Source organism: Syngnathus acus, chromosome 13 (genome assembly GCF_901709675.1).
Source record: "Syngnathus acus chromosome 13, fSynAcu1.2, whole genome shotgun sequence".
In the NCBI taxonomy this organism is placed as follows: Eukaryota; Metazoa; Chordata; class Actinopteri; order Syngnathiformes; family Syngnathidae; genus Syngnathus; species Syngnathus acus.
In genome coordinates this window covers 13,987,133-14,009,553 of record NC_051098.1, presented here as the reverse complement: position 1 = coordinate 14,009,553, position 22,421 = coordinate 13,987,133, and the positions used below count along the sequence as shown (strand labels likewise).

Below are 22,421 nucleotides of genomic sequence, written 5' to 3'. Positions count from 1 at the left end.
CAGGTGTTCACGAATATTACAAATACATGGTGGATTGTATTTATGTTGCTTTGCATGCTACAAATAAAAAATGTTTGGCTATACCTCGCTAGTCACGTGATCCAGCGACAATCATTTCGTTTTAAAACCTATCACATTTAATTGCACGAAAACGGTAGTCGTTTGTAAAAAAAATTCAAATAAATGATTATTCAAGAAAAAGGCATTTTATCTATTTTAACAATGTTTGACGAAAATGACCAATCAATTTATTCCACCCGCTAGGTCTCACTACTTCCTGTTTCCTGTTAAGAAAGTGAAGTGTTGCTATTAGAGCGCCACCATCGCAGTGGAGCAGACCGACATTACGTGTAAGAAAAACATTTTGTGCACGTTTAAAAAATTAAAAAATAAACTCAAATAGATGTTAATAACTTACTAGCGTGCGTAATTTACTGTGCACTTGTGAAACTAAGTCATTCAGCAACTGTTAAAGTTCACTGAATAATGCCACATTGTTTTTCCATTGAGAGGACCTGTGAAACAAAGCCATTGCGTCCTGCCCAAACAAAGGAGACTAAAACAACAAATGACAGAAAATCAACAGTCTTAATAAAGATCCTATTTTGAAATACTTTAATACAAATATCATTAATATAAATAAGAAGCAGCATATGAGGTTGAAATTTCAGTATGAGTACTGTGAAGTAAACAACTATTTAATGAAATGTCTTAATATGCATCTCAAGTACATTTTAAAGTGTTATTAGCAAGGCAAAGTAACAAAAAAAGAAAAATGGGGGATATCAACACTATTTCTTTTCATTTTATTGATCCACATGAACATGAAAAGCTGAACAAAACAAAATCCTAAACAGACACTAATAATAACTAAGCAACTTGCCCGGAATAGGAATTAAAACTAATTGCAGTTAAAAAAAACACACACCTAAAACCAAAATAAACATCAAGTATAATAGAAAATACAAAACTATTATCGTCCCGAGGCCGGTTAACTTTATTTTAAAATTCATGACTAAAGCTAAAATATGAACTTCTCATTGTAATAAAGACAAGGAGTTCAGCATCTCAATCATAAGGTACATACTAGAATAGAATTATCATTGATGCATAAACTCATAAAGTCTGCTCAAATAGAAGGTGAGAACTTCACGGATCACTGCTCATCTCCCCAAGACACTCAGAATTCTCAACAGAGACTCTTTGGCAACTGACTGAGCAGGCAACAGGGTTCTCGCCAGGGTGGATTCTTCTTGTATGACTTTTTAAGGTTCCCTTGGCAGAGAATTTTTGGCCACAAACTGAGCATGAAAAAGGTTTCTCACCAGTGTGGATTCTTGTATGACTTTTTAAAGTTTCCCTATGAGAGAATGTTTGGCCACAAACTGAGCATGAAAAAGGTTTCTCGCCAGTGTGGATTCTTGTATGACTTTTTAAGTTTCCCTTCTCAGAGAATTTCTGGCCACAAACAGAGCATGAAAAAGGTTTCTCACCAGAGTGGATTCTTGTATGACTTTTAAAAGTTCCCCTATGAGAGAATTTCTGGCCACAAACTGAGCATGAAAAAGGTTTCTCGCCAGTGTGGATTCTTGTGTGCGTGATTAAGTTTACCCTATGAGAGAATTTGTGGCCACAAACTGAGCATGAAAACGGTTTCTCACCAGTGTGGATTCTTGTATGACGTTTTAAGCTTACCTTGTCAGAGAATAATTGGCCACAAACTGAGCATGAAAAAGGTTTCTCACCAGCGTGGATTCTTGTATGACTTTTTAAATTTCCCCTCTGAGAGAATGTTTGGCCACAAACTGAGCATGAAAAAGGTTTCTCACCAGTGTGGATTCTTGTATGGTTTTTTAAGGCTCCCTTGTCAGAGAATTTTTGGCCACAAACTGAGCATGAAAAAGGTTTCTCGCCAGTGTGGAGTCTTGTGTGCCCGATTAAGCTTTCCCTGTGAGAGAATTTTTGGCCACAAACTGAGCATGAGAAAGGTCTCTCACCAGTGTGGATTCTTGTGTGCCTTTTTAAGCTTTGTTTCAGACAAAATTTTTGGCCACAAACTGAGCATGAAAACGGTTTCTCACCAGTGTGGATTCTTGTATGACTTTTTAGATGTCCCCTCTGAGAGAATGTTAGGCCACAAACTGAGCATGAAAAAGGTTTCTCGCCAGTGTGGATTCTTGTATGACTTTTTAAGTGTGACCTCAGTGAAAATCTTTGGCCACAAACTGAGCATGAAAAAGGTTTCTCGCCAGTGTGGATTCTTGTATGACTTTTTAAGTGTGACTTCCGTGAAAATCTTTGGCCACAAACTGAGCATGAAAAAGGTTTCTCGCCAGTGTGGGTTCTTGTATGGCTTTTTAAAGCTCCACTCAGAGAGAATGTTTGGCCACAAACTGAGCATGAAAAAGGTTTCTCGCCAGTGTGGATTCTCATGTGTCGTTTCAAACTACTGCTATGAGCAAAAGAAATTCCACAGTGAGAACATTGCCTGTGTTTGTTTTGAGACTCCTCAGCAGCAGCAGCAGGAACATGTGACGACACGTCATCACTATCTGATGGTGGTGGAGCTGCTTGTGATCCCCCACAGTGGTCTCCATCCCCTTCTCTGGTCATTTGTTGACTAGAGCTGCAGCTTGGAAGCTCCGCCCCTTTGCTCACCTCATGTTGACCCTCATCTAAACGCTTCACAGGAACACCAGTCAATGGCATCTTGCAGGTATCTTCCTCCTCCTCCTTCTTAATGTCGCAGGAGTCCTCTCCCTCCTCTTTAGTACAAGGCCGCTCCGGCTCTTCCTCCTCTTTTATAGAGCAAAGAAACTTCTGCTCCATTTGTTCATTGAACTGGTGGACCTCTTTGTCCTCTTTAATGCAATTGCGCTCTGGCTCCTGCTGCTTAGCAAGAATAGCTTCACTGATGTCTGCAAAACAAGACAATCACATTAACAATGAAAGTTACAGTTGAAGAGAAACTGCTCAAACCTATACCATGACTTTTTCAATCTGACGATGATTTTGATAGAATTCTACTAAATATAAACACTGGAAGAGGATTCATAATAGACGTGTACTGACCTGCTCTGCGCAACACAACATAAGGCTGCAGCCAAAGAGCTTCCAGTCGTTGACGACTACGGTCCTTTTCCTCCACGTACTTTGCTGTGGTCCTTGCAGACATTATCACACTGCAACCACTGTCAAGTTAAAGTAGGAACAGACACACTGAAACAAAGAGAAGACAACCGGTATTTATTTAACTCGCGAGTTTTAAAATCATCGGGAGCATGCCTGCAACCATCACTGCTAATCCTCGACTTTGAGTATTCCCACAGTGCAGTATTAGTCTTGATACGGGCATGAAGCAGCATGTGATGATGGCTCATTTGAGATCCAACATTCGTCGAGGATAAATATCATAAAGTTAGCACTGTGGTAGCTACCATGCTAATAAAAGCGGGCCGCACTTCTGTACCGTGACCAAGCAGTACTACTCGGGTGCTAACATGATAACTTAGGTCTATAGTACTCGTAACTCACCTCTCGTCGTTGCGGTTGTAGTGTAGCTATGGTTAACGATTTACCACATAAATTGCGTGTTTATTTGATGCAGCGGAATGGAAGGCGACATGCCTGTTTCGGTGCTTATGTGCAGTCGATTTGACTTCCTGCTACGTAATGATGATGTCATTTGAGTGAGCTCCCGGACACCCTCTAGCGGAAGACCGTGGAACGTTTTTATGTTGTTGACCAGTTGGAGGCGAACTACACTCACGTACTTGCCTGTACTTTGCAAAGATACGGCCCACTCGTTTTCACATCTAGCATGATAAATAAACGCACCCCAACTTTTCAGCAAAAGCGTACATATTTGTATATTTAAATGTCTGTTTAAGTTATATCAATGTGACTAGAGCACGTACAAGGTAAGAGGTTGAGACTTCAATGAGTACTGTGAAGTAAACAACTCTTTAATGAAATGTCTTAATATGCATCTCAAGTACATTTTAAAGTGTTAGTAGCGAGGCAAAGTAACAAAAAAGAAAAATGGGGGATATCCAACACTATTTCTTTTTTCATTTTATTGATCCACATGAACATGAAAAGCTGAACAAAACAAAATCCTAAACAGACACTAATAAAAACTAAGCAACTTGCCCGGAATAGGAATTAAAACTAATTGCAGTTACAAAAACACAACTAAAACCAAAATAAACATCAAGTATAATAGAAAATACAAACCTATTATCGTCCCGAGGCCGGTTAACTTTATTTTAAAATTCATGACTAAAGCTAAAATATGAACTTCTCATTGTAATAAAGACAAGGAGTTCAGCATCTCAATCATAAGGTACATACTAGAATAGAATTATCATTGATGCATAAACTCATAAAGTCTGCTCAAATAGAAGGTGAGAACTTCACGGATCACTGCTCATCTCCCCAAGACACTCAGAATTCTCAACAGAGACTCTTTGGCAACTGACTGAGCAGGCAACAGGGTTCTCGCCAGGGTGGATTCTTCTTGTATGACTTTTTAAGGTTCTCTTGGCAGAGAATTTTTGGCCACAAACTGAGCATGAAAAAGGTTTCTCACCAGTGTGGATTCTTGTATGACTTTTTAAAGTTTCCCTATGAGAGAATGTTTGGCCACAAACTGAGCATGAAAAAGGTTTCTCGCCAGTGTGGATTCTTGTATGACGTTTTAAGTTTCCCTTATCAGAGAATTTCTGGCCACAAACAGAGCATGAAAAAGGTTTCTCACCGGTGTGGATTCTTGTGTGCTTATTTAAACTTCCCCTCTCAGAGAATGTTTGGCCACAAACTGAGCATGAAGAAGGTTTCTCGCCAGTGTGGATTCTTGTGTGCTTATTTAGATGTGCCCCCTGAGAGAATTTGTGGCCACAAACTGAGCATGAAAAAGGTTTCTCGCCAGTGTGGATTCTTGTGTGCTTATTTAGATTTCCGCTCTGAGAGAATGTTTGGCCACAAACTGAGCATGAAAAAGGTTTCTCGCCAGTGTGGATTCTTGTGTGCTTATTTAAACTTCCCCTCTCAGAGAAGTTTTGGCCACAAACTGAGCATGAAAAAGGTTTCTCACCAGTGTGGATTCTTGTATGTTTTTTTAAGGTTCCCTTGTCAGAGAATTTTTGGCCACAAACTGAGCATGAAAAAGGTTTCTCGCCAGTGTGGATTCTTGTGTGCCTGATTAAGCTTTCCCTGTGAGAGAATTTTTGGCCACAAACTGAGCACGAAAAAGGTCTCTCACCAGTGTGGATTCTTGTATGACTTTTTAAGGTTCCCTTGTCAGAGAATAATTGGCCACAAACTGAGCATGAAAACGGTTTCTCACCAGTGTGGATTCTTGTATGACTTTTTAAGTGTGACTTCAGTGAAAATCTTTGGCCACAAACTGAGCATGAAAAAGGTTTCTCGCCAGTGTGGATTCTTGTATGACTTTTTAAGTGTGACTTCCGTGAAAGTCTTTGGCCACAAACTGAGCATGAAAAAGGTTTCTCGCCAGTGTGGATTCTTGTATGACGTTTTAAGTGTGACTTCAGTGAAAATCTTTGGCAACAAACAGAGCATGAAAAAGGTTTCTCACCAGTGTGGATTCTTGTATGACATTTTAGGCTTCCCTTCTCAGAGAATTTCTGACCACAAACAGAGCATGAAAAAGGTTTCTCACCAGTGTGGGTTCTTGTATGGCTTTTTATAGCTCCACTCTGAGAGAATTTTTGGCCACAAACTGAGCATGAAAAAGGTTTCTCGCCAGTGTGGATTCTCATGTGTTGTTTCAAACTACTGCTATGAGCAAAAGAAATTCCACAGTGAGAACATTGCCTGTGTTTGTTTTGAGACTCCTCAGCAGCAGCAGCAGGAACATGTGACGACACGTCATCACTATCTGATGGTGGTGGAGCTGCTTGTGATCCCCCACAGTGGTCTCCATCCCCTTCTCTGGTCATTTGTTGACTAGAGCTGCAGCTTGGAAGCTCCGCCCCTTTGCTCACCTCATGTTGACCCTCATCTAAACGCTTCACAGGAACACCAGTCAATGGCATCTTGCAGGTATCTTCCTCCTCCTCCTTTTTAATGTCGCAGGAGTCCTCTCCCTCCTCTTTAGTCCAAGGCCGCTCCGGCTCTTCCTCCTCTTTTATAGAGCAAAGAAACCTCTGCTCCATTTGTCCATTGAAGTGGTGGACCTCTTTGGCCACATCTTCCTCTTTAATGCGAGTGCGCTCTGGCTCCTGCTGCTTAGCAAGAATAGCTTCACTGATGTCTGCAAAACAAGACAATCACATTAACAATGAAAGTTACAGTTGAAGAGAAACGGCTCAAACCTGTACAAGACCTTTTTCAACTTGACAATGATTTTGATAGAATTCTACGAAACATAAACACTGGAAGAGGGTTCACAATAGACGTGTACTGACCTGCTCTGTGCAACACAACATAAGGCTGCAGCCAAAGAGCTTCCAGTCGTTGACGACTACGGTCCTTTTCCTCCAGGTACTTTGCTGTGGTCATTGCAGACATCTTCACACTGCAATCACAACACTTGTTCAACGATGTTTGGCTAACAAGAGTGTCTTTTGGACAGCAGCGAGCGAGCAATCTTTTGAAGTAATTAAATATAGGTTATCCCGTATTGACGCAATAGTGTTTTGTGTTGTGCTAGATAGTTTGGCATGAAAATAAACTTCGCAAAATACAGTCTAGTTGCATTGTTCCACAACGCCCATTTAGTACCTAGGAATTCCTAGCAAAATGAAAATGGCCAGGCAACAGCAGAGCAGAGATTTACCTTATAAGGACATCCTTTTGCTTTCCTGCCTTTTCCAGACAGTCGTAAACCTTCTTGCCTGGGTTGTTGTTTCATCTGCTGTATTGCCGCGTGTACTGACCGCCATGAAACAACCCAAGATCTTGCCAATATAGAACCAACTATAACTCCACACCTTTGTTTTTCTTCCTCAACGACGGACATCTCAATCAACACGCAATAGGTGTCAACTTTAACTTGTTTTGTTTACAACGTGAACTTACAGCGACCCAATAACACGAAACGACATTTCATGTCGATCGGACCGGTTTTAGCAAACGTGATACCTGGTAGATTGCATGAAGGCATTGAGATTTAAAATCGGGAGCATGTCTGCCTTATTTGAGATCCAACATTTGTCGAGGATAATCGAACTAGATTTCGTAAAGTTAGCACTGTGGTAGCTACCATGCTAATGAAAGCGGGCTGCATTTCCGTACTGCAACCAAGCAGTACTACAAATTAACATTGCTAACATGCTGCTAACATGATAACTTAGGTCAACCGTCGTAACTTACCTCTTTCGTCGTTGCGATTGTCGCGTAGCTAAGGTTAACAATTCACCACGTAAATTGCGTGTTTATCTGATGCAGCCGAATAAAAGGCGACAAACTCCTGTTTCAGCGATTATGCGCAGTCGATTTTACTTCCTGCTACGTAATGATGATGTCATTTGAGTGAGGTCCCGGACGCCCTCTAGCGGAAGACGCTGGGACGTTTTTATGTTGTTGACCAGCAAAGTTGGAGGCGAACTACACTCACGTACTTGCCTGTACTTTGCAAAGATACGGCCCACTCGTTTTCACATCTAGCATGATAAATAAACACACCCCAACTTTACAGCAAAAGCGTACATAGTTGTATATTTAAATGTCTGTTTAAGTTATAACAATGTGACTAGAGCACGTATAAGGTAAGAGGTTGAGACTTCAATGAGTACTGTGAAGTAAACAACTCTTTAATGAAATGTCTTAATATGCATCTCAAGTACATTTTAAAGTGTTATTAGCAAGGCAAAGTAACAAAAAAGAAAAATGGGGGATATCCAAAACTATTTTTTTTTTCATTTTATTGATCCACATGAACATGAAAAGCTGAACAAAACAAAATCCTAAACAGACACTAATAAAAACTAAGCAACTTGCCCGGAATAGGAATTAAAACTAATTGCAGTTACAAAAACACAACTAAAACCAAAATAAACATCAAGTATCATAGAAAATACAAACCTATTATCGTCCCGAGGCCGGTTAACTTTATTTTAAAATTCATGACTAAAGCTAAAATATGAACTTCTCATTGTAATAAAGACAAGGAGTTCAGCATCTCAATCATAAGGTACATACTAGAATAGAATTATCATTGATGCATAAACTCATAAAGTCTGCTCAAATAGAAGGTGAGAACTTCACGGATCACTGCTCATCTCCCCAAGACACTCAGAATTCTCAACAGAGACTCTTTGGCAACTGACTGAGCAGGCAACAGGGTTCTCGCCAGGGTGGATTCTTCTTGTATGACTTTTTAAGGTTCTCTTGGCAGAGAATTTTTGGCCACAAACTGAGCATGAAAAAGGTTTCTCACCAGTGTGGATTCTTGTATGACTTTTTAAAGTTTCCCTATGAGAGAATGTTTGGCCACAAACTGAGCATGAAAAAGGTTTCTCGCCAGTGTGGATTCTTGTATGACGTTTTAAGTTTCCCTTATCAGAGAATTTCTGGCCACAAACAGAGCATGAAAAAGGTTTCTCACCAGTGTGGATTCTTGTGTGCTTATTTAAACTTCCCCTCTCAGAGAATTTTTGGCCACAAACTGAGCATGAAGAAGGTTTCTCGCCAGTGTGGATTCTTGTGTGCTTATTTAGATGTGCCATCTGAGAGAATTTTTGGCCACAAACTGAGCATGAAAAAGGTTTCTCGCCAGTGTGGATTCTTGTGTGCTTATTTAGATGTGCCATCTGAGAGAATTTTTGGCCACAAACTGAGCATGAAAAAGGTTTCTCGCCAGTGTGGATTCTTGTGTGCTTATTTAGATTTCCGCTCTGAGAGAATTTTTGGCCACAAACTGAGCATGAAAAAGGTTTCTCGCCAGTGTGGATTCTTGTGTGCTTATTTAAACTTCCCCTCTGAGAGAATGTTTGGCCACAAACTGAGCATGAAGAAGGTTTCTCGCCAGTGTGGATTCTTGTGTGCTTATTTTGATGTGCCCTCTGAGAGAATTTTTGGCCACAAACTGAGCATGAAAAAGGTTTCTCGCCAGTGTGGATTCTTGTGTGCCCGATTAAGCTTTCCCTGCGAGAGAATTTTTGGCCACAAACTGAGCATGAAAAAGGTCTCTCACCAGTGTGGATTCTTGTATGACTTTTTAAGGTTCCCTTGTCAGAGAATAATTGGCCACAAACTGAGCATGAAAACGGTTTCTCACCAGTGTGGATTCTTGTATGACTTTTTAAGTGTGACTTCAGTGAAAATCTTTGGCCACAAACTGAGCATGAAAAAGGTTTCTCGCCAGTGTGGATTCTTGTATGACTTTTTAAGTGTGACTTCAGTGAAAATCTTTGGCCACAAACTGAGCATGAAAAAGGTTTCTCGCCAGTGTGGATTCTTGTATGACTTTTTAAGGTTCCCTTGTCAGAGAATAATTGGCCACAAACTGAGCACGAAAAAGGTTTCTCGCCAGTGTGGATTCTTGTATGACGTTTTAGGCTTCCCTTCTCAGAGAATTTCTGACCACAAACAGAGCATGAAAAAGGTTTCTCACCAGTGTGGGTTCTTGTATGACGTTTTAGGCTTCCCTTCTCAGAGAATTTCTGACCACAAACAGAGCATGAAAAAGGTTTCTCACCAGTGTGGGTTCTTGTATGGCTTTTTAAAGCTCCACTCTGAGAGAATATTTGGCCACAAACTGAGCATGAAAAAGGTTTCTCGCCAGTGTGGATTCTCATGTGTTGTTTCAAACTACTGCTATGAGCAAAAGAAATTCCACAGTGAGAACATTGCCTGTGTTTGTTTTGAGACTCCTCAGCAGCAGCAGCAGGAACATGTGACGACACGTCATCACTATCTGATGGTGGTGGAGCTGCTTGTGATCCCCCACAGTGGTCTCCATCCCCTTCTCTGGTCATTTGTTGACTAGAGCTGCAGCTTGGAAGCTCCGCCCCTTTGCTCACCTCATGTTGACCCTCATCTAAACGCTTCACAGGAACACCAGTCAATGGCATCTTGCAGGTATCTTCCTCCTCCTCCTTTTTAATGTCGCAGGAGTCCTCTCCCTCCTCTTTAGTACAAGGCCGCTCCGGCTCTTCCTCCTCTTTTATAGAGCAAAGAAACCTCTGCTCCATTTGTCCATTGAAGTGGTGGACCTCTTTGGCCACATCTTCCTCTTTAATGCGAGTGCGCTCTGGCTCCTGCTGCTTAGCAAGAATAGCTTCACTGATGTCTGCAAAACAAGACAATCACATTAACAATGAAAGTTACAGTTGAAGAGAAACTGCTCAAACCTGTACAAGACCTTTTTCAATCTGACGATGACTTTGATAGAATTCTACTAAATATAAACACTGGATGAGGATTCATAATAGACGTGTACTGACCTGCTCTGTGCAACACAACATAAGGCTGCAGCCAAAGAGCTTCCAGTCGTTGACGACTACGGTCCTTTTCCTCCACGTACTTTGCTGTGGTCCTTGCAGACATTATCACACTGCAACCACTGTCAAGTCTAAGTAGGAACAGACACACTGAAACAAAGACGAGAAGACAACCGGTATTTATTCAACTCGCGAGTTTTAAAATCATCGGGAGCATGCCTGCAACCATCACTGCTAATCCTCGACTTTGAGTATTCCCACAGTGCAGTATTCGTCTTGATACGGACAAGAAGCAGCATGTGATGATGGCTCATTTGAGATCCAACATTCGTCGAGGATAAATATCATAAAGTTAGCACTGTGGTAGCTACCATGCTAATAAAAGCGGGCCGCACTTCTGTACCGTGACCAAGCAGTACTACTCGGGTGCTAACATGATAACTTAGGTCTATAGTACTCGTAACTCACCTTTCGTCGTTGCGGTTGTAGTGTAGCTAAGGCTAACGATTTATCACATAAGTTGCGTGTTTATTTGATGCAGCGGAATGGAAGGCGACACGCCTCTGTTTCGGTGCTCATGTGCAGTCGATTTTACTTCCTGCTACGTAATGATGACGTCATTTGAGTGAGGTCCCGGACGCCCTCTAGCGGAAGACGCTGGGACGTTTTTATGTTGTTGACCAGTTGGAGGCGAACTACACTCACGTACTTGCCTGTACTTTGCAAAGATACGGCCCACTCGTTTTCACATCTAGCATGATAAATAAACGCACCCCAACTTTTCAGCAAAAGCGTACATATTTGTATATTTAAATGTCTGTTTAAGTTCTATCAATGTGACTAGAGCACGTACAAGGTAAGAGGTTGAGACTTCAATGAGTACTGTGAAGTAAACAACTCTTTAATGAAATGTCTTAATATGCATCTCAAGTACATTTTAAAGTGTTAGTAGCAAGGAAAAGTAACAAAAAAGAAAAATGGGGGATATCCAACACTATTTCTTTTGTCATTTTATTGATCCACATGAACATGAAAAGCTGAACAAAACAAAATCCTAAACAGACACTAATAAAAACTAAGCAACTTGCACGGAATAGGAATTAAAACTAATTGCAGTTAAAAAAAAAACACAACTAAAACCAAAATAAACATCAAGTATAATAGAAAATACAAAACTATTATCGTCCCGAGGCCGGTTAACTTTATTTTCAAATTCATGACTAAAGCTAAAATATGAACTTCTCACTGTAATAAAGGAAAGGAGTTCAGCATCTCAATCAAAAGGTACATACTAGAATAGAATTATCATTGATGCATAAACTCATAAAGTCTGCTCAAATAGAAGGTGAGAACTTCACGGATCACTGCTCATCTCCCCAAGACACTCAGAATTCTCAACAGAGACTCTTTGGCAACTGACTGAGCAGGCAACAGGGTTCTCGCCAGGGTGGATTCTTCTTGTATGACTTTTTAAGGTTCCCTTGGCAGAGAATTTTTGGCCACAAACTGAGCATGAAAAAGGTTTCTTACCAGTGTGGACTATTCTGTGCGTATTTAAATGTTGCTTCTGAGAGAATTTTTGGCCACAAACTGAGCATGAGAAAGGTTTCTCGCCAGTGTGGATTCTTGTATGACTTTTAAAAGTTCCCCTATGAGAGAATTTCTGGCCACAAACAGAGCATGAAAAAGGTTTCTCACCAGTGTGGATTCTTGTATGCCTTTTTAAGCTTCCCTTGTCAGAGAATAATTGGCCACAAACTGAGCATGAAAAAGGTTTCTCACCGGTGTGGATTCTTGTATGACTTTTTAAGTGTGACTTCAGTGAAAATCTTTGGCCACAAACTGAGCATGAAAAAGGTTTCTCACCAGTGTGGACTATTCTGTGCGTATTTAAATGTTGCTTCTGAGAGAATTTTTGGCCACAAACTGAGCATGAAAAAGGTTTCTCACCAGTGTGGATTCTTGTATGACTTTTTAAGGTTCCCCTCTGAGAGAAGTTTTGGCCACAAACTGAGCATGAAAAAGGTTTCTCGCCAGTGTGGATTCTTGTGTGCTCATTTAGCTGTCCCCTCTGAGAGAATTTCTGGCCACAAACTGAGCATGAAAAAGGTTTCTCGCCAGTGTGGATTCTTGTATGACTTTTTAAGGTTCCCCTCTGAGAGAAGTTTTGGCCACAAACTGAGCATGAAAAAGGTTTCTCACCAGTGTGGATTCTTGTGTGCCTGATTAAGCTTCCCATGTGAGAGAATTTCTGGCCACAAACTGAGCATGAAAAAGGTTTCTCACCAGTGTGGATTCTTGTATGTCTTTTTAAATGATCCCTCCGTGAGAATTTTTGGCCACAATCTGAGCAGGAAAAAGGTTTCTCGCCAGTGTGGATTCTTGTGTGCTTATTTAGATTTCCCCACTGAGAGAATGTTTGGCCACAAACTGAGCATGAAAAAGGTTTCTCTCTAGTGTGGATTCTCATGTGTTGTTTCAAACTACTGCTATGAGCAAAAAAAATTCCACAGTGAGAACATTGCCTGTGTTTGTTTTGAGACTCCTCAGCAGCAGCATCAGGAAGATGTGACGACACGTCATCATTATCTGATGGTGGAGCTGCTTGTGATCCCCCACAGTGGTCTCCATCCCCTTCTCTGGTCATTTGTTGACTAGAGCTGCAGCTTGGAAGCTCCGCCCCTTTGCTCACCTCATGTTGACCCTCATCTAAACGCTTCACAGGAACACCAGTCAATGGCATCTTGCAGGTTTCCTCCTCCTTTTTAATGTCGCAGGAGTCCTCTCCCTCCTCTTTAGTACAAGGCCGCTCCGGCTCTTCCTCCTCTTTTATAGAGCAAAGAAACCTCTGCTCCATTTGTCCATTGAAGTGGTGGACCTCTTTGGCCACATCTTCCTCTTTAATGCGAGTGCGCTCTGGCTCCTGCTGCTTAGCAAGAATAGCTTCACTGATGTCTGCAAAACAAGACAATCACATTAACAATGAAAGTTACAGTTGAAGAGAAACTGCTCAAACCTGTACAAGACCTTTTTCAATCTGACAATGACTTTGATAGAATTCTACGAAACATAAACACGGGAAGAGGGTTCACAATAGACGTGTACTGACCTGCACTGTGCAACACAACATAAGGCTGCAGCCAAAGAGCTTCCAGTCGTCGACGACTACGGTCCTTTTCCTCCACGTACTTTGCTGTGGTCCTTGCAGACATTTTCACACTGCAATCACAACACTTGTTCAACGATGTTTGGCTCAGTGTCTTTTGGACAGCAGCGAGCGAACTATCTTTTGAAGTAATTGACTATAGGTTATTGACGCAATAGTGTTTTGTGTTGTGCTAGATAGTTTGGCGTGAAAATAAACTTAGCAAAAGACAGTCTAGTTGCATTGTTCCACAACGCCTATGTAGTATGTTGGATTTTGTCCACAATTTAGGGAGCGCGCTATCTGCGCCTCACGGCAAAAGCCATTGCCAATCACCTGTTATCCAATTTACTCACTGCGTGCTCGTTTGATTTCTTCAGATTTAGGAAAATGCTAAGACACTGAAGCAGAAATTAGACTTACACAGGTTGGTTGAGTTCACTCACAATTCTTGTTAAGAAAGCTCTGTTTTCAGGAAAGTACAATACGGCGCTGGGCCTTCCGTGCGACCATGCTCAAGAGCAGAAAGTCTCCGTTCCGAAAAGGGAACGTTCAAGGTTCTTTGGTCAGCTTATATTCAGTTGCACATGCCAGTGTGGGCCGAGTTTGATGGGTGATGAGTCAGGGGGTGTGGCAAGTTCGCAGGAGATTTTGATTCCATGGGAGTGGGTGCTGATTATGGGCGATTCGGTGTGTGTGGGGGCTGTTGTCTTCCATCCCGACTTTCGGCCTTGGCGATCATCTTTGGCCGAGTTCTTGGCTGTCTCCCTCTGGCACCTGCTGGTTTTATCTCCAAGTGACCTTCCTGTAAACATTCTGCTCCATTCTTGCACATACACTGTCGCACCTCATCCATTCATCGTGTTCTTAGTTTAATCATGCTTCCAACCATATCTTTTCTTTGTTAGGCAAAACATTTCCCTCTGTGCAGAACGTTCAGTAGTAATCGAAAAGCTGGCGTCTAGCATTAGGCAACATATGACGTTTAATCAAAACACAAGATCTAATCAAGTACTGAACATTCTAGACGACCCTGGCCGTGTCCATGATTTAGAAAAAACATCAGGCATGCATTACACAGTTCCTTAAGGGTTTTTAAGTTATTTAGGCAATATATCAAAAACATTTGTTATTTCAAAGTGCTCAGAAATATATATCAGATCATAAAGTTATAAAAACCTTTGTCATTACCACCTATCAAAAATGTCTAGTTATGTCTTCTTTATTGATTTGGTGTGTAGGTATAATTATATGCTTAAAATGTTTCTTTTATTGATTTGATATGTGAATATACTTGTCTGCTTATGTACTTTATTCAATGAGGTTTGAGCATATCTGTTTTTGTAGCTAGGCAGGACCTTTTGTATTTCGACCCCATTCCATAACGTACCTAGGAATTCCTAGCAAAATGAAAATGGTCAGGCAACAGCAGAGCAGAGATTTACCTTATAAGGACATCCTTTTGCTTTCCTGCCTTTTCCAGACAGTCGTAAACCTTCTTGCCTGGGTTGTTGTTTCATCTGCTGTATTGCCGCGTGTACTGACCGCCATTAAACAACCCAAGATCTTGCCAATAAAGAACCAACTATAACTCCACACCTTTGTTTTTCTTTCTCAACGACGGACATCTCAATCAACACGCAATAGGTGTCAACTTTAACTTGTTTTGTTTGCAACGTGAACTTACAGCGACCCAATAACACGAAACGACATTTCATGTCGATCGGACCGGTTTTAGCAAACGTGATTACCAGAAAGTTTCAGCGATTATGTGCAGTCGATTTTACTTCCTGTCACGTAATGATGATGTCATTTGAGTGAGGTCCCGGACGCCCTCTAGCGGAAGACGCTGGGACGTTTTTATGTTGTTGACCAGTGAAGTTGGAGGCGAACTACACTCACGTATTTGCCTGTACTTTGCAAAGATACGGCCCACTCGTTTTCACATCTAGCATGATAAATAAACGCACCCCAACTTTACAGCAAAAGCGTACATAGTTGTATATTTAAATGTCTGTTTAAGTTATATCAATGTGACTAGAGCACGTACAAGGTAAGAGGTTGAGACTTCAATGAGTACTGTGAAGTAAACAACTCTTTCATGAAATGTCTTAATATGCATCTCAAGTACATTTTAAAGTGTTAGTAGCAAGGCAAAGTAACAAAAAAACTGTTGAAGAAAAATGGGGGATATCGACACTATTTTTTTTCATTTTATTGATCCACATGAACATGAAAAGCTGAACAAAACAAAATCCTAAACAGACACTAATAATAACTAAGCAACTTGCCCGGAATAGGAATTAAAACTAATTGCAGTTAAAAAAAAAAACACAACTAAAACCAAAATAAACATCAAGTATAATAGAAAATACAAAACTATTATCGTCCCGAGGCCGGTTAACTTTATTTTAAAATCCATGACTAAAGCTAAATTATGAACTTCTCACTGTAATAAAGACAAGGAGTTCAGCATCTCAATCAAAAGGTACATACTAGAATAGAATTATCATTGATGCATAAACTCATAAAGTCTGCTCAAATAGAAGGTGAGAACTTCACGGATCACTGCTCATCTCCCCAAGACACTCAGAATTCTCAACAGAGACTCTTTGGCAACTGACTGAGCAGGCAACAGGGTTCTCGCCAGGGTGGATTCTTCTTGTATGACTTTTTAAGGTTCCCTTGGCAGAGAATTTTTGGCCACAAACTGAGCATGAAAAAGGTTTCTCGCCAGTGTGGATTCTTGTATGACTTTTTAGATGTCCCCTCTGAGAGAATGTTTGGCCACAAACTGAGCATGAAAAAGGTTTCTCGCCAGTGTGGATTCTTGTATGACTTTTTAAGTTTCCCTTCTCAGAGAATTTCTGGCCACAAACAGAGCATGAAAAAGGTTTCTCACCAGAGTGGGTTGTTGTATGGCTTTTTAAGCTTCCCTTCCTAGAGAATTTCTGGCCACAAAGAGAGCATGAAAAAGGTTTCTCGCCAGTGTGGATTCTTGTATGACGTTTTAGATGTTCCCTCCGAGAGAATGTTTGGCCACAAACGGAGCATGAAAACGGTTTCTCACCAGTGTGGACTCTTGTATGGTTTTTCAAACATCCCTTGTCAGAAAATTTTTGGCCACAAACTGAACATGAAAAAGGTTTCTCCCCAGTGTGGATTCTTGTATGACTTTTTAAGTTTCCCTTGTCAGAGAATAATTGGCCACAAACTGAGCATGAAAAAGGTTTCTCACCAGTGTGGATTCTTGTATGACTTTTTAGATTTCCCCTCTGAGAGAATGTTTGGCCACAAACTGAGCATGAAAAAGGTTTCTCGCCAGTGTGGATTCTTGTATGACTTTTTAAGTTTCCCTTCTCAGAGAATTTCTGGCCACAAACAGAGCATGAAAAAGGTTTCTCACCAGAGTGGAATATTGTATGACTTTTAAAAGTTCCCCTATGAGAGAATTTCTGGCCACAAACAGAGCATGAAAAAGGTTTCTCACCAGCGTGGATTCCTGTATGACGTTTTAAGTTTTCCTTCAGTGAAAATCTTTGGCCACAAACTGAGCATGAAAAAGGTTTCTCACCAGTGTGGGTTCTTGTATGGATTGTTAGACTTCCCTTACAACCGAATGTTTGGCCACAAACAGAGCATGTTGAAGGTTTCTCACCAGTGTGGGTTCTTGTATGGATTGTTCGATTTCCCTTACGACCAAATTTCTGGGAACACTTTTTCTTTCTTGTGTGGATTCTCATGTGTTGTTTCAAACTACTGCTATGAGCAAAAAAAAATCCACACTGAGAACAATGCCTGTGTTTGTTTTGAGACTCCTCAGCAGCAGCAGCAGGAACATGTGACGACACGTCATCAGTATCTGATGGTGGTGGAGCTGCTTGTGATCCCCCACAGTGGTCTTCATCCCCTTCTCTGGTCATTGGTTGACGAGAGCTGCAGCTTGGAAGCTCTGCCCCTTTGCTCACCTCATGTTGACGCTCACCTAAATGCTTCACAGGAACACCAGTCAATGGCATCTTGCAGGTTTCCTCCTCCTTCTTAATGTCGCAGGAGTCCTCTCCCTCCTCTTTAGTACAAGGCCGCTCCGGCTCTTCCTCCTCTTTTATAGAGCAAAGAAACCTCTGCTCCATTTGTCCATTGAAGTGGTGGACCTCTTTGGCCAGATCTTCCTCTTTAATGCGAGTGCGCTCTGGCTCCTGCTGCTTAGCAAGAATAGCTTCACTGATGTCTGCAAAACAAGACAATCACATTAACAATGAAAGTTACAGTTGAAGAGAAACTGCTCAAACCTATACCATGACTTTTTCAATCTGACAATGACTTTGATAGAATTCTACTAAACATAAACACTGGAAGAGGGTTCATAATAGACGTGTACTGACCTGCTCTGTGCAACACAACATAAGGCTGCAGCCAAAGAGCTTCCAGTCGTTGACGACTACGGTCCTTTTCCTCCACGTACTTTGCTGTGGTCCTTGCAGACATTATCACACTGCAACCACTGTCAGGACTAAGTAGGAACAGACACACTGAAACAAAGAGGAGAAGACAACCAGTATTTATTTAACTCGCGAGTTTTAAAATCATCGGCAGCATGTGATGATGGCTCATTTGAGATCCAACATTCGTCGAGGATAAATATCATAAAGTTAGCACTGTGGTCGCTACCATGCTAATAAAAGCGGGCCGCACTTCTGTATCGTGACCAAGCAGTAGTACTCGGGTGCTAACATGATAACTTAGGTCTATAGTACTCGTAACTCACCTTTCGTCGTTGCGGTTGTAGTGTAGCTAAGGCTAACGATTTATCACATAAGTTGCGTGTTTATTTGATGCAGCGGAATGGAAGGCGACACACCTCTGTTTCGGTGCTCATGTGCAGTCGATTTTACTTCCTGCTACGTAATGATGATGTCATTTGAGTGAGGTCCCGGACGCCCTCTAGCGGAAGACGCTGGGACGTTTTTATGTTGTTGACCAGTAAAGTTGGAGGCAAACTACACTCACGTAATTGCCTGCAATTTTCAAAAAATACGGCCCACTCGTTTACACATATAGTATAATAATAATAATAATAAGTATAATAATAAATAAACGCACCCAAACTTTACAGTAAAAGCGTACATAAAAAAAAAACATGAAAGCTACAAGTCAATGGACTGCACATCTGGCTTGTTACGGGAGATTTTCACAGACTCCCCCTCCAAAAAAGAAATCCCCCCGCTCTCTCCGGTGTCCTCGAAAACTTGACGTGTCCTCTTTTTCAGCAACCCAAATCTGGTCACCCTAGTCCAGTGTTTCCCAACCTTTTTTTTTTTTCATTCACGGCACACGTTTTGATTACAAAAAATCTCGAGGCACACCACCAACAAAAATCTGTTAAGTGTTACACCAGCTTCTATATTAAAATCTGTTATATTACAACGAAAGACGTAAAGTCATATTCCTATATATGTATGAAGAGTCGAATAATTGAATAAAAATAAATGTTTTTTTTAATTGTATTTCTTTTTTTTTTTAAATAAAAGTGAGTTATTTAAAAATATTTTAGTCTATCCCGTAGACGTCTAAGGGATAGACGTCTAATAAACTTTCACTTTTAGTCCTTTTTTAGCCGAGTTACAGCCTAGACGTCTAGGTAGCAAATAGACGGCTAATAGACCGCTTTTAGACAACAAAATGCTCACAGGTTTACCTTACTTGTCGTAAAATGTTGGCAATTACTCACATCTTATGAATCTCCATTTTTTAGAGTGTATCACATGACACGTGTCATCTTTCGTCATCGTTGAATATCATTCTACATCATTACATAAGATTCAATACTTCACATGATTCTACATAGTTTGTCATTCCGTATGATTCACTCTCATTTCATGATTCCAAGGCATTCCACATGCTTTCATATTTTGTCATTCGGCATGTCTACACAAATTGCTTCATCTATTTTCACTGCAAAAATGAAAAGAATTGGCTTTACTTTTGGAAAGGAGTTTAAATCATTGTGCATTTCATCTTTCTATTTCTCCCTGTAGTCTCAATTCGCTTCGGATATGGTGTGTTTTTGATTGGTTAGCTTTTTCCGTTGCAGAGAGCAGGGCTAAATCGCCACACAAGCGCAAGAAAGAAAAAAAGTGTTTTGCTTGCTTCTGATTTTTCTTCTTTACAAGTCTTGACAAATATGGGGGCAAAAACGTTAAGGTGAACAAACATGAAAAGCTGAACAAACCCTAAACACTAATAGAAACAAAGCAACTTGCCCTGAATATGAATTCAAACTAATTACAGTTAAAATCCACAACTAAAACCAAAATCAACATCAGGTAAAATGAAAACTACAAAACTGTTATCATCCCAAGGCCAGCATCATCGATGCAAAAACTCATGAAGTCTGCTCAAATAGAAGGTGAGAACTTCATGGATCATTATTCATCTCCCCAATTCTCAATAGAGACTCTTTGGCAACTGACTGAGCAGGCAACAGGGTTAGGTGTGGGCTCCTGTGTGCCTGATTAAGCTTCCCCTCAGAGAATATTTGGCCACAAACTGAGCAGGAAAAAGGTTTCTCACCAGTGTGGATTCTTGTATGTTTTTTTAAGGTTCCCTTGTCAGAGAATTTTTCGCCACGAACTGAGCATGAAAAAGGTTTCTCGCCAGTGTGGGTTCTTGTATGACCTTTTAAGCTTCTCTTCACTGAAAATGTTTGGCCACAAACTGACTGAGCATGAAAAAGGTTTCTAACCAGTGTGGATTCTTGTGTGCCTGATTAAGCTTCCCCTGTGAGAGAATTTTTGGCCACAAACTGAGCATGAAAAAGGTTTCTCACCAGTGTGGATTCTTGTGTGCCTTTTTAAGTTTTGTTTCAGACAAAATTTTTGGCCACAAACTAAGCATGAAAACGGTTTCTCACCAGTGTGGAGTCTTGTATGTTGTTTTAAGGTTCCCTTGCCAGATAATTTTTGGCCGCAAACTGAGCATGAAAAAGGTTTCTCACCAGTGTGGATTCTTGTGTGCATTTTTAAATGTTCCCTCCGTGAGAATCTTTGGCCACAATCTGAGCATGAAAAAGGTTTCTCGCCAGTGTGGATTTTTGTGTGCTTATTTAAATTTCCCCTCTGAGAGAATTTTTGCCCACAAAATGAGCATGAAAAAGGTTTCTCGCCAGTGTGGGTTCTTGTATGGCTTTTTAAAGCTCCACTCAGAGAGAATTTTTGGCCACAAATTGAGCATGAAAAAGGTTTCTCGCCAGTGTGGATTCTTGTGTGCTTATTTAAACTTCCCCTCTCAGAGAATTTTTGGCCACAAACTGAGCATGAAAAAGGTTTGTCACCAGTGTGGATTCTTGTATGACTTTTTAAATGATCCCTCCGTGAGAATTTTTGGCCACAATCTGAGCAGGAAAAGTTTTTCTTTCTTGTGTCCATTCTCATGTGTTGTTTCAAACTACTGCTATGAGCAAAAAAAAATCCCCAGTCAGAACAATGCCTGTGTATGTTTTGAGACTCCTCAGTAGCAGCAGCATCAGGAACATGTGACGACACGTCACCACTATCTGATGGTGGAGCTGCTTGTGATCCCCCACAGTGGTCTCCATCCCCGTCTCTGGTCATTTGTTGACTTGAGCTGCAGCTTGGAGGCTCCGCCCCTTTGCTCACCTCATGTTGACCCTCATCTAAACGCTTCACAGGAACACCAGTCAATGGCATCTTGCAGGTATCTTCCTCCTCCTCCTTTTTAATGTCGCAGGAGTCCTCTCCCTCCTCTTTAGTCCAAGGCCGCTCCGGCTCTTCCTCCTCTTTTATAGAGCAAAGAAACGTCTGCTCCATTTGTTGACTGAAGTGGTGGACCTCTTTACCCACATCTTCCTCTTTAATGCGAGTGCGCTCTGGCTCCTCCTCCTGCGCTTTAATTTTGCAGGAGTCCTCTCCCTCCTCTTCATTACAAGGCTGCTTTGGCTCTTCGTTCTCTTTTATGGTGCAAAGAAACTTCTGCTCCATTTGTTCATTGGCGTGAAGGACCTCCTTGCCCACATCAAGACAAACACATACATATTAACAATGAAAGTTACAGTTGAAGAGAAACTGATCAAACCTATACAATGACTTTTTCAATCTTCCAATGATTTTGATACAATTCTACGAAAAATAAACACTGGAAGAGGAGTCATAATAGAAAATAGCTGTGTACTGACCTGCTCTGTACAACATAACATAAGGCTGCAGCCAAAGAGCTTCGGACTATGGTCCTTTTCCTCCACGTACTTTGCTGTGGTCCTTGCAAACATGATCACATTGCAACCACTGTCAAGTCTAAGTAGGAACAGACATTAATTCACACACTAAAACAAAGAGAAGACTACCAGTATTTATTTTACTCGCGAGTTTTAAAATCATCGGCAGCATGTGATGATGGCTTATTTGAGATCCAACATTCGTCGAGGATAAATAATCATAAAGTTAGCACTGTGGTAGCTACCATGCTAATAAAAGCGGCTGCACTTCTGTACTGCAACCAAGCAGTAATACACATAACGTTGCTAACATGCTGCTAACATGATAACTTAGGTCCATCGTCACAACTTACCTCTTTCGTCGTTGCGGTTGTCGCGTAGCTAAGGTTAACGATCCACCACCTAAGTTGCGTGTTTATTTGACGCAGTCGATTTACTTCCTGCGGAAGTCTACGGGATGTTTTTTTGAGTGACGTTCAGGTCCACCTCGGACTTCTAATTCTCATTACGTAAACAGGAAAATAAAGTTCTTCCAATGTCAAAATCATCATTATATGTATTATTTAACTGCTCAGTGAAAAGGTACAATATGACTCAATGGAATTCGAGCACAACATTAGACAATTTCTTGTGA

At 41.0% G+C, this 22,421-nt stretch overlaps 2 protein-coding genes and 1 long non-coding RNA gene across 31 annotated transcripts; 1 reads left to right on the top strand and 2 right to left on the bottom strand.

Moving 5' to 3' along the window:
• Window positions 1-796: 796 nt before the first annotated feature.
• LOC119132392 (gastrula zinc finger protein XlCGF26.1-like) lies at window positions 797-7,299 on the bottom strand. 2 transcript variants are annotated; one of them, XM_037267620.1, is made up of 3 exons: window positions 6,803-7,299; window positions 3,073-3,182; window positions 797-2,918 (listed from the first exon to the last, which is right to left on the bottom strand). In XM_037267620.1, the coding sequence occupies exons 2-3, from the start codon at window positions 3,173-3,175 to the stop codon at window positions 1,150-1,152; spliced, it is 1,872 nt and encodes a 623-aa protein (XP_037123515.1). In that variant the 5' UTR covers window positions 3,176-3,182; window positions 6,803-7,299; the 3' UTR covers window positions 797-1,149. The 2 variants fall into 2 exon arrangements, with proteins under 2 accessions (XP_037123515.1, XP_037123513.1); XM_037267618.1 differs by lacking the exon at window positions 6,803-7,299 and adding an exon at window positions 3,535-3,678 and having other exon boundaries at window positions 3,073-3,219.
• On the bottom strand, window positions 3,804-22,282 carry LOC119132388 (gastrula zinc finger protein XlCGF57.1-like). Of its 23 annotated transcripts, none has more exons than XM_037267593.1 (5): window positions 10,878-11,035; window positions 10,413-10,559; window positions 10,020-10,258; window positions 9,040-9,989; window positions 3,804-5,646 (listed from the first exon to the last, which is right to left on the bottom strand). In XM_037267593.1, the coding sequence occupies exons 2-5, from the start codon at window positions 10,513-10,515 to the stop codon at window positions 4,416-4,418; spliced, it is 2,523 nt and encodes an 840-aa protein (XP_037123488.1). In that variant the 5' UTR covers window positions 10,516-10,559; window positions 10,878-11,035; the 3' UTR covers window positions 3,804-4,415. The 23 variants fall into 23 exon arrangements, with proteins under 23 accessions (XP_037123488.1, XP_037123500.1, XP_037123496.1 ...); XM_037267605.1 differs by having other exon boundaries at window positions 3,804-4,987; window positions 5,492-5,646; window positions 9,040-10,258; window positions 10,878-11,031; XM_037267601.1 differs by lacking the exons at window positions 9,040-9,989; window positions 10,020-10,258; window positions 10,413-10,559; window positions 10,878-11,035 and adding exons at window positions 12,287-13,364; window positions 17,940-18,067; window positions 18,323-18,554 and having other exon boundaries at window positions 3,804-5,610.
• Window positions 5,377-20,685, top strand: LOC119132398. 6 transcript variants are annotated; one of them, XR_005099865.1, is made up of 3 exons: window positions 5,377-5,422; window positions 12,015-12,098; window positions 20,543-20,685. It is a non-coding gene; the product is annotated as an uncharacterized LOC119132398 (long non-coding RNA). The 6 variants fall into 6 exon arrangements; XR_005099866.1 differs by lacking the exon at window positions 5,377-5,422 and adding an exon at window positions 9,187-9,274 and having other exon boundaries at window positions 12,054-12,098; XR_005099868.1 differs by lacking the exon at window positions 5,377-5,422 and adding an exon at window positions 9,274-9,319.
• Window positions 22,283-22,421: the final 139 nt, after the last annotated feature.

Coding starts and splice junctions, on each gene's coding strand:
- LOC119132392 (XM_037267620.1), bottom strand. CDS start 3,175: ATGTCTGCAAGGACCACAGCAAAGTACGTGGAGGAAAAGGACCGTAGT. Junction 2,919..3,072: donor TGTTGTGTTGCGCAGAGCAG/GTCAGTACACGT, acceptor CTTGTTTTGCAG/ACATCAGTGAAGCTATTCTT.
- LOC119132388 (XM_037267589.1), bottom strand. CDS start 10,515: ATGTCTGCAAGGACCACAGCAAAGTACGTGGAGGAAAAGGACCGTAGT. Junction 10,259..10,412: donor TGTTGTGTTGCACAGAGCAG/GTCAGTACACGT, acceptor CTTGTTTTGCAG/ACATCAGTGAAGCTATTCTT. Junction 5,647..9,039: donor TGCTCAGTTTGTGGCCAAAA/ATTCTCTCAGAG, acceptor TTGTGGTCAGAA/ATTCTCTGAGAAGGGAAGCC.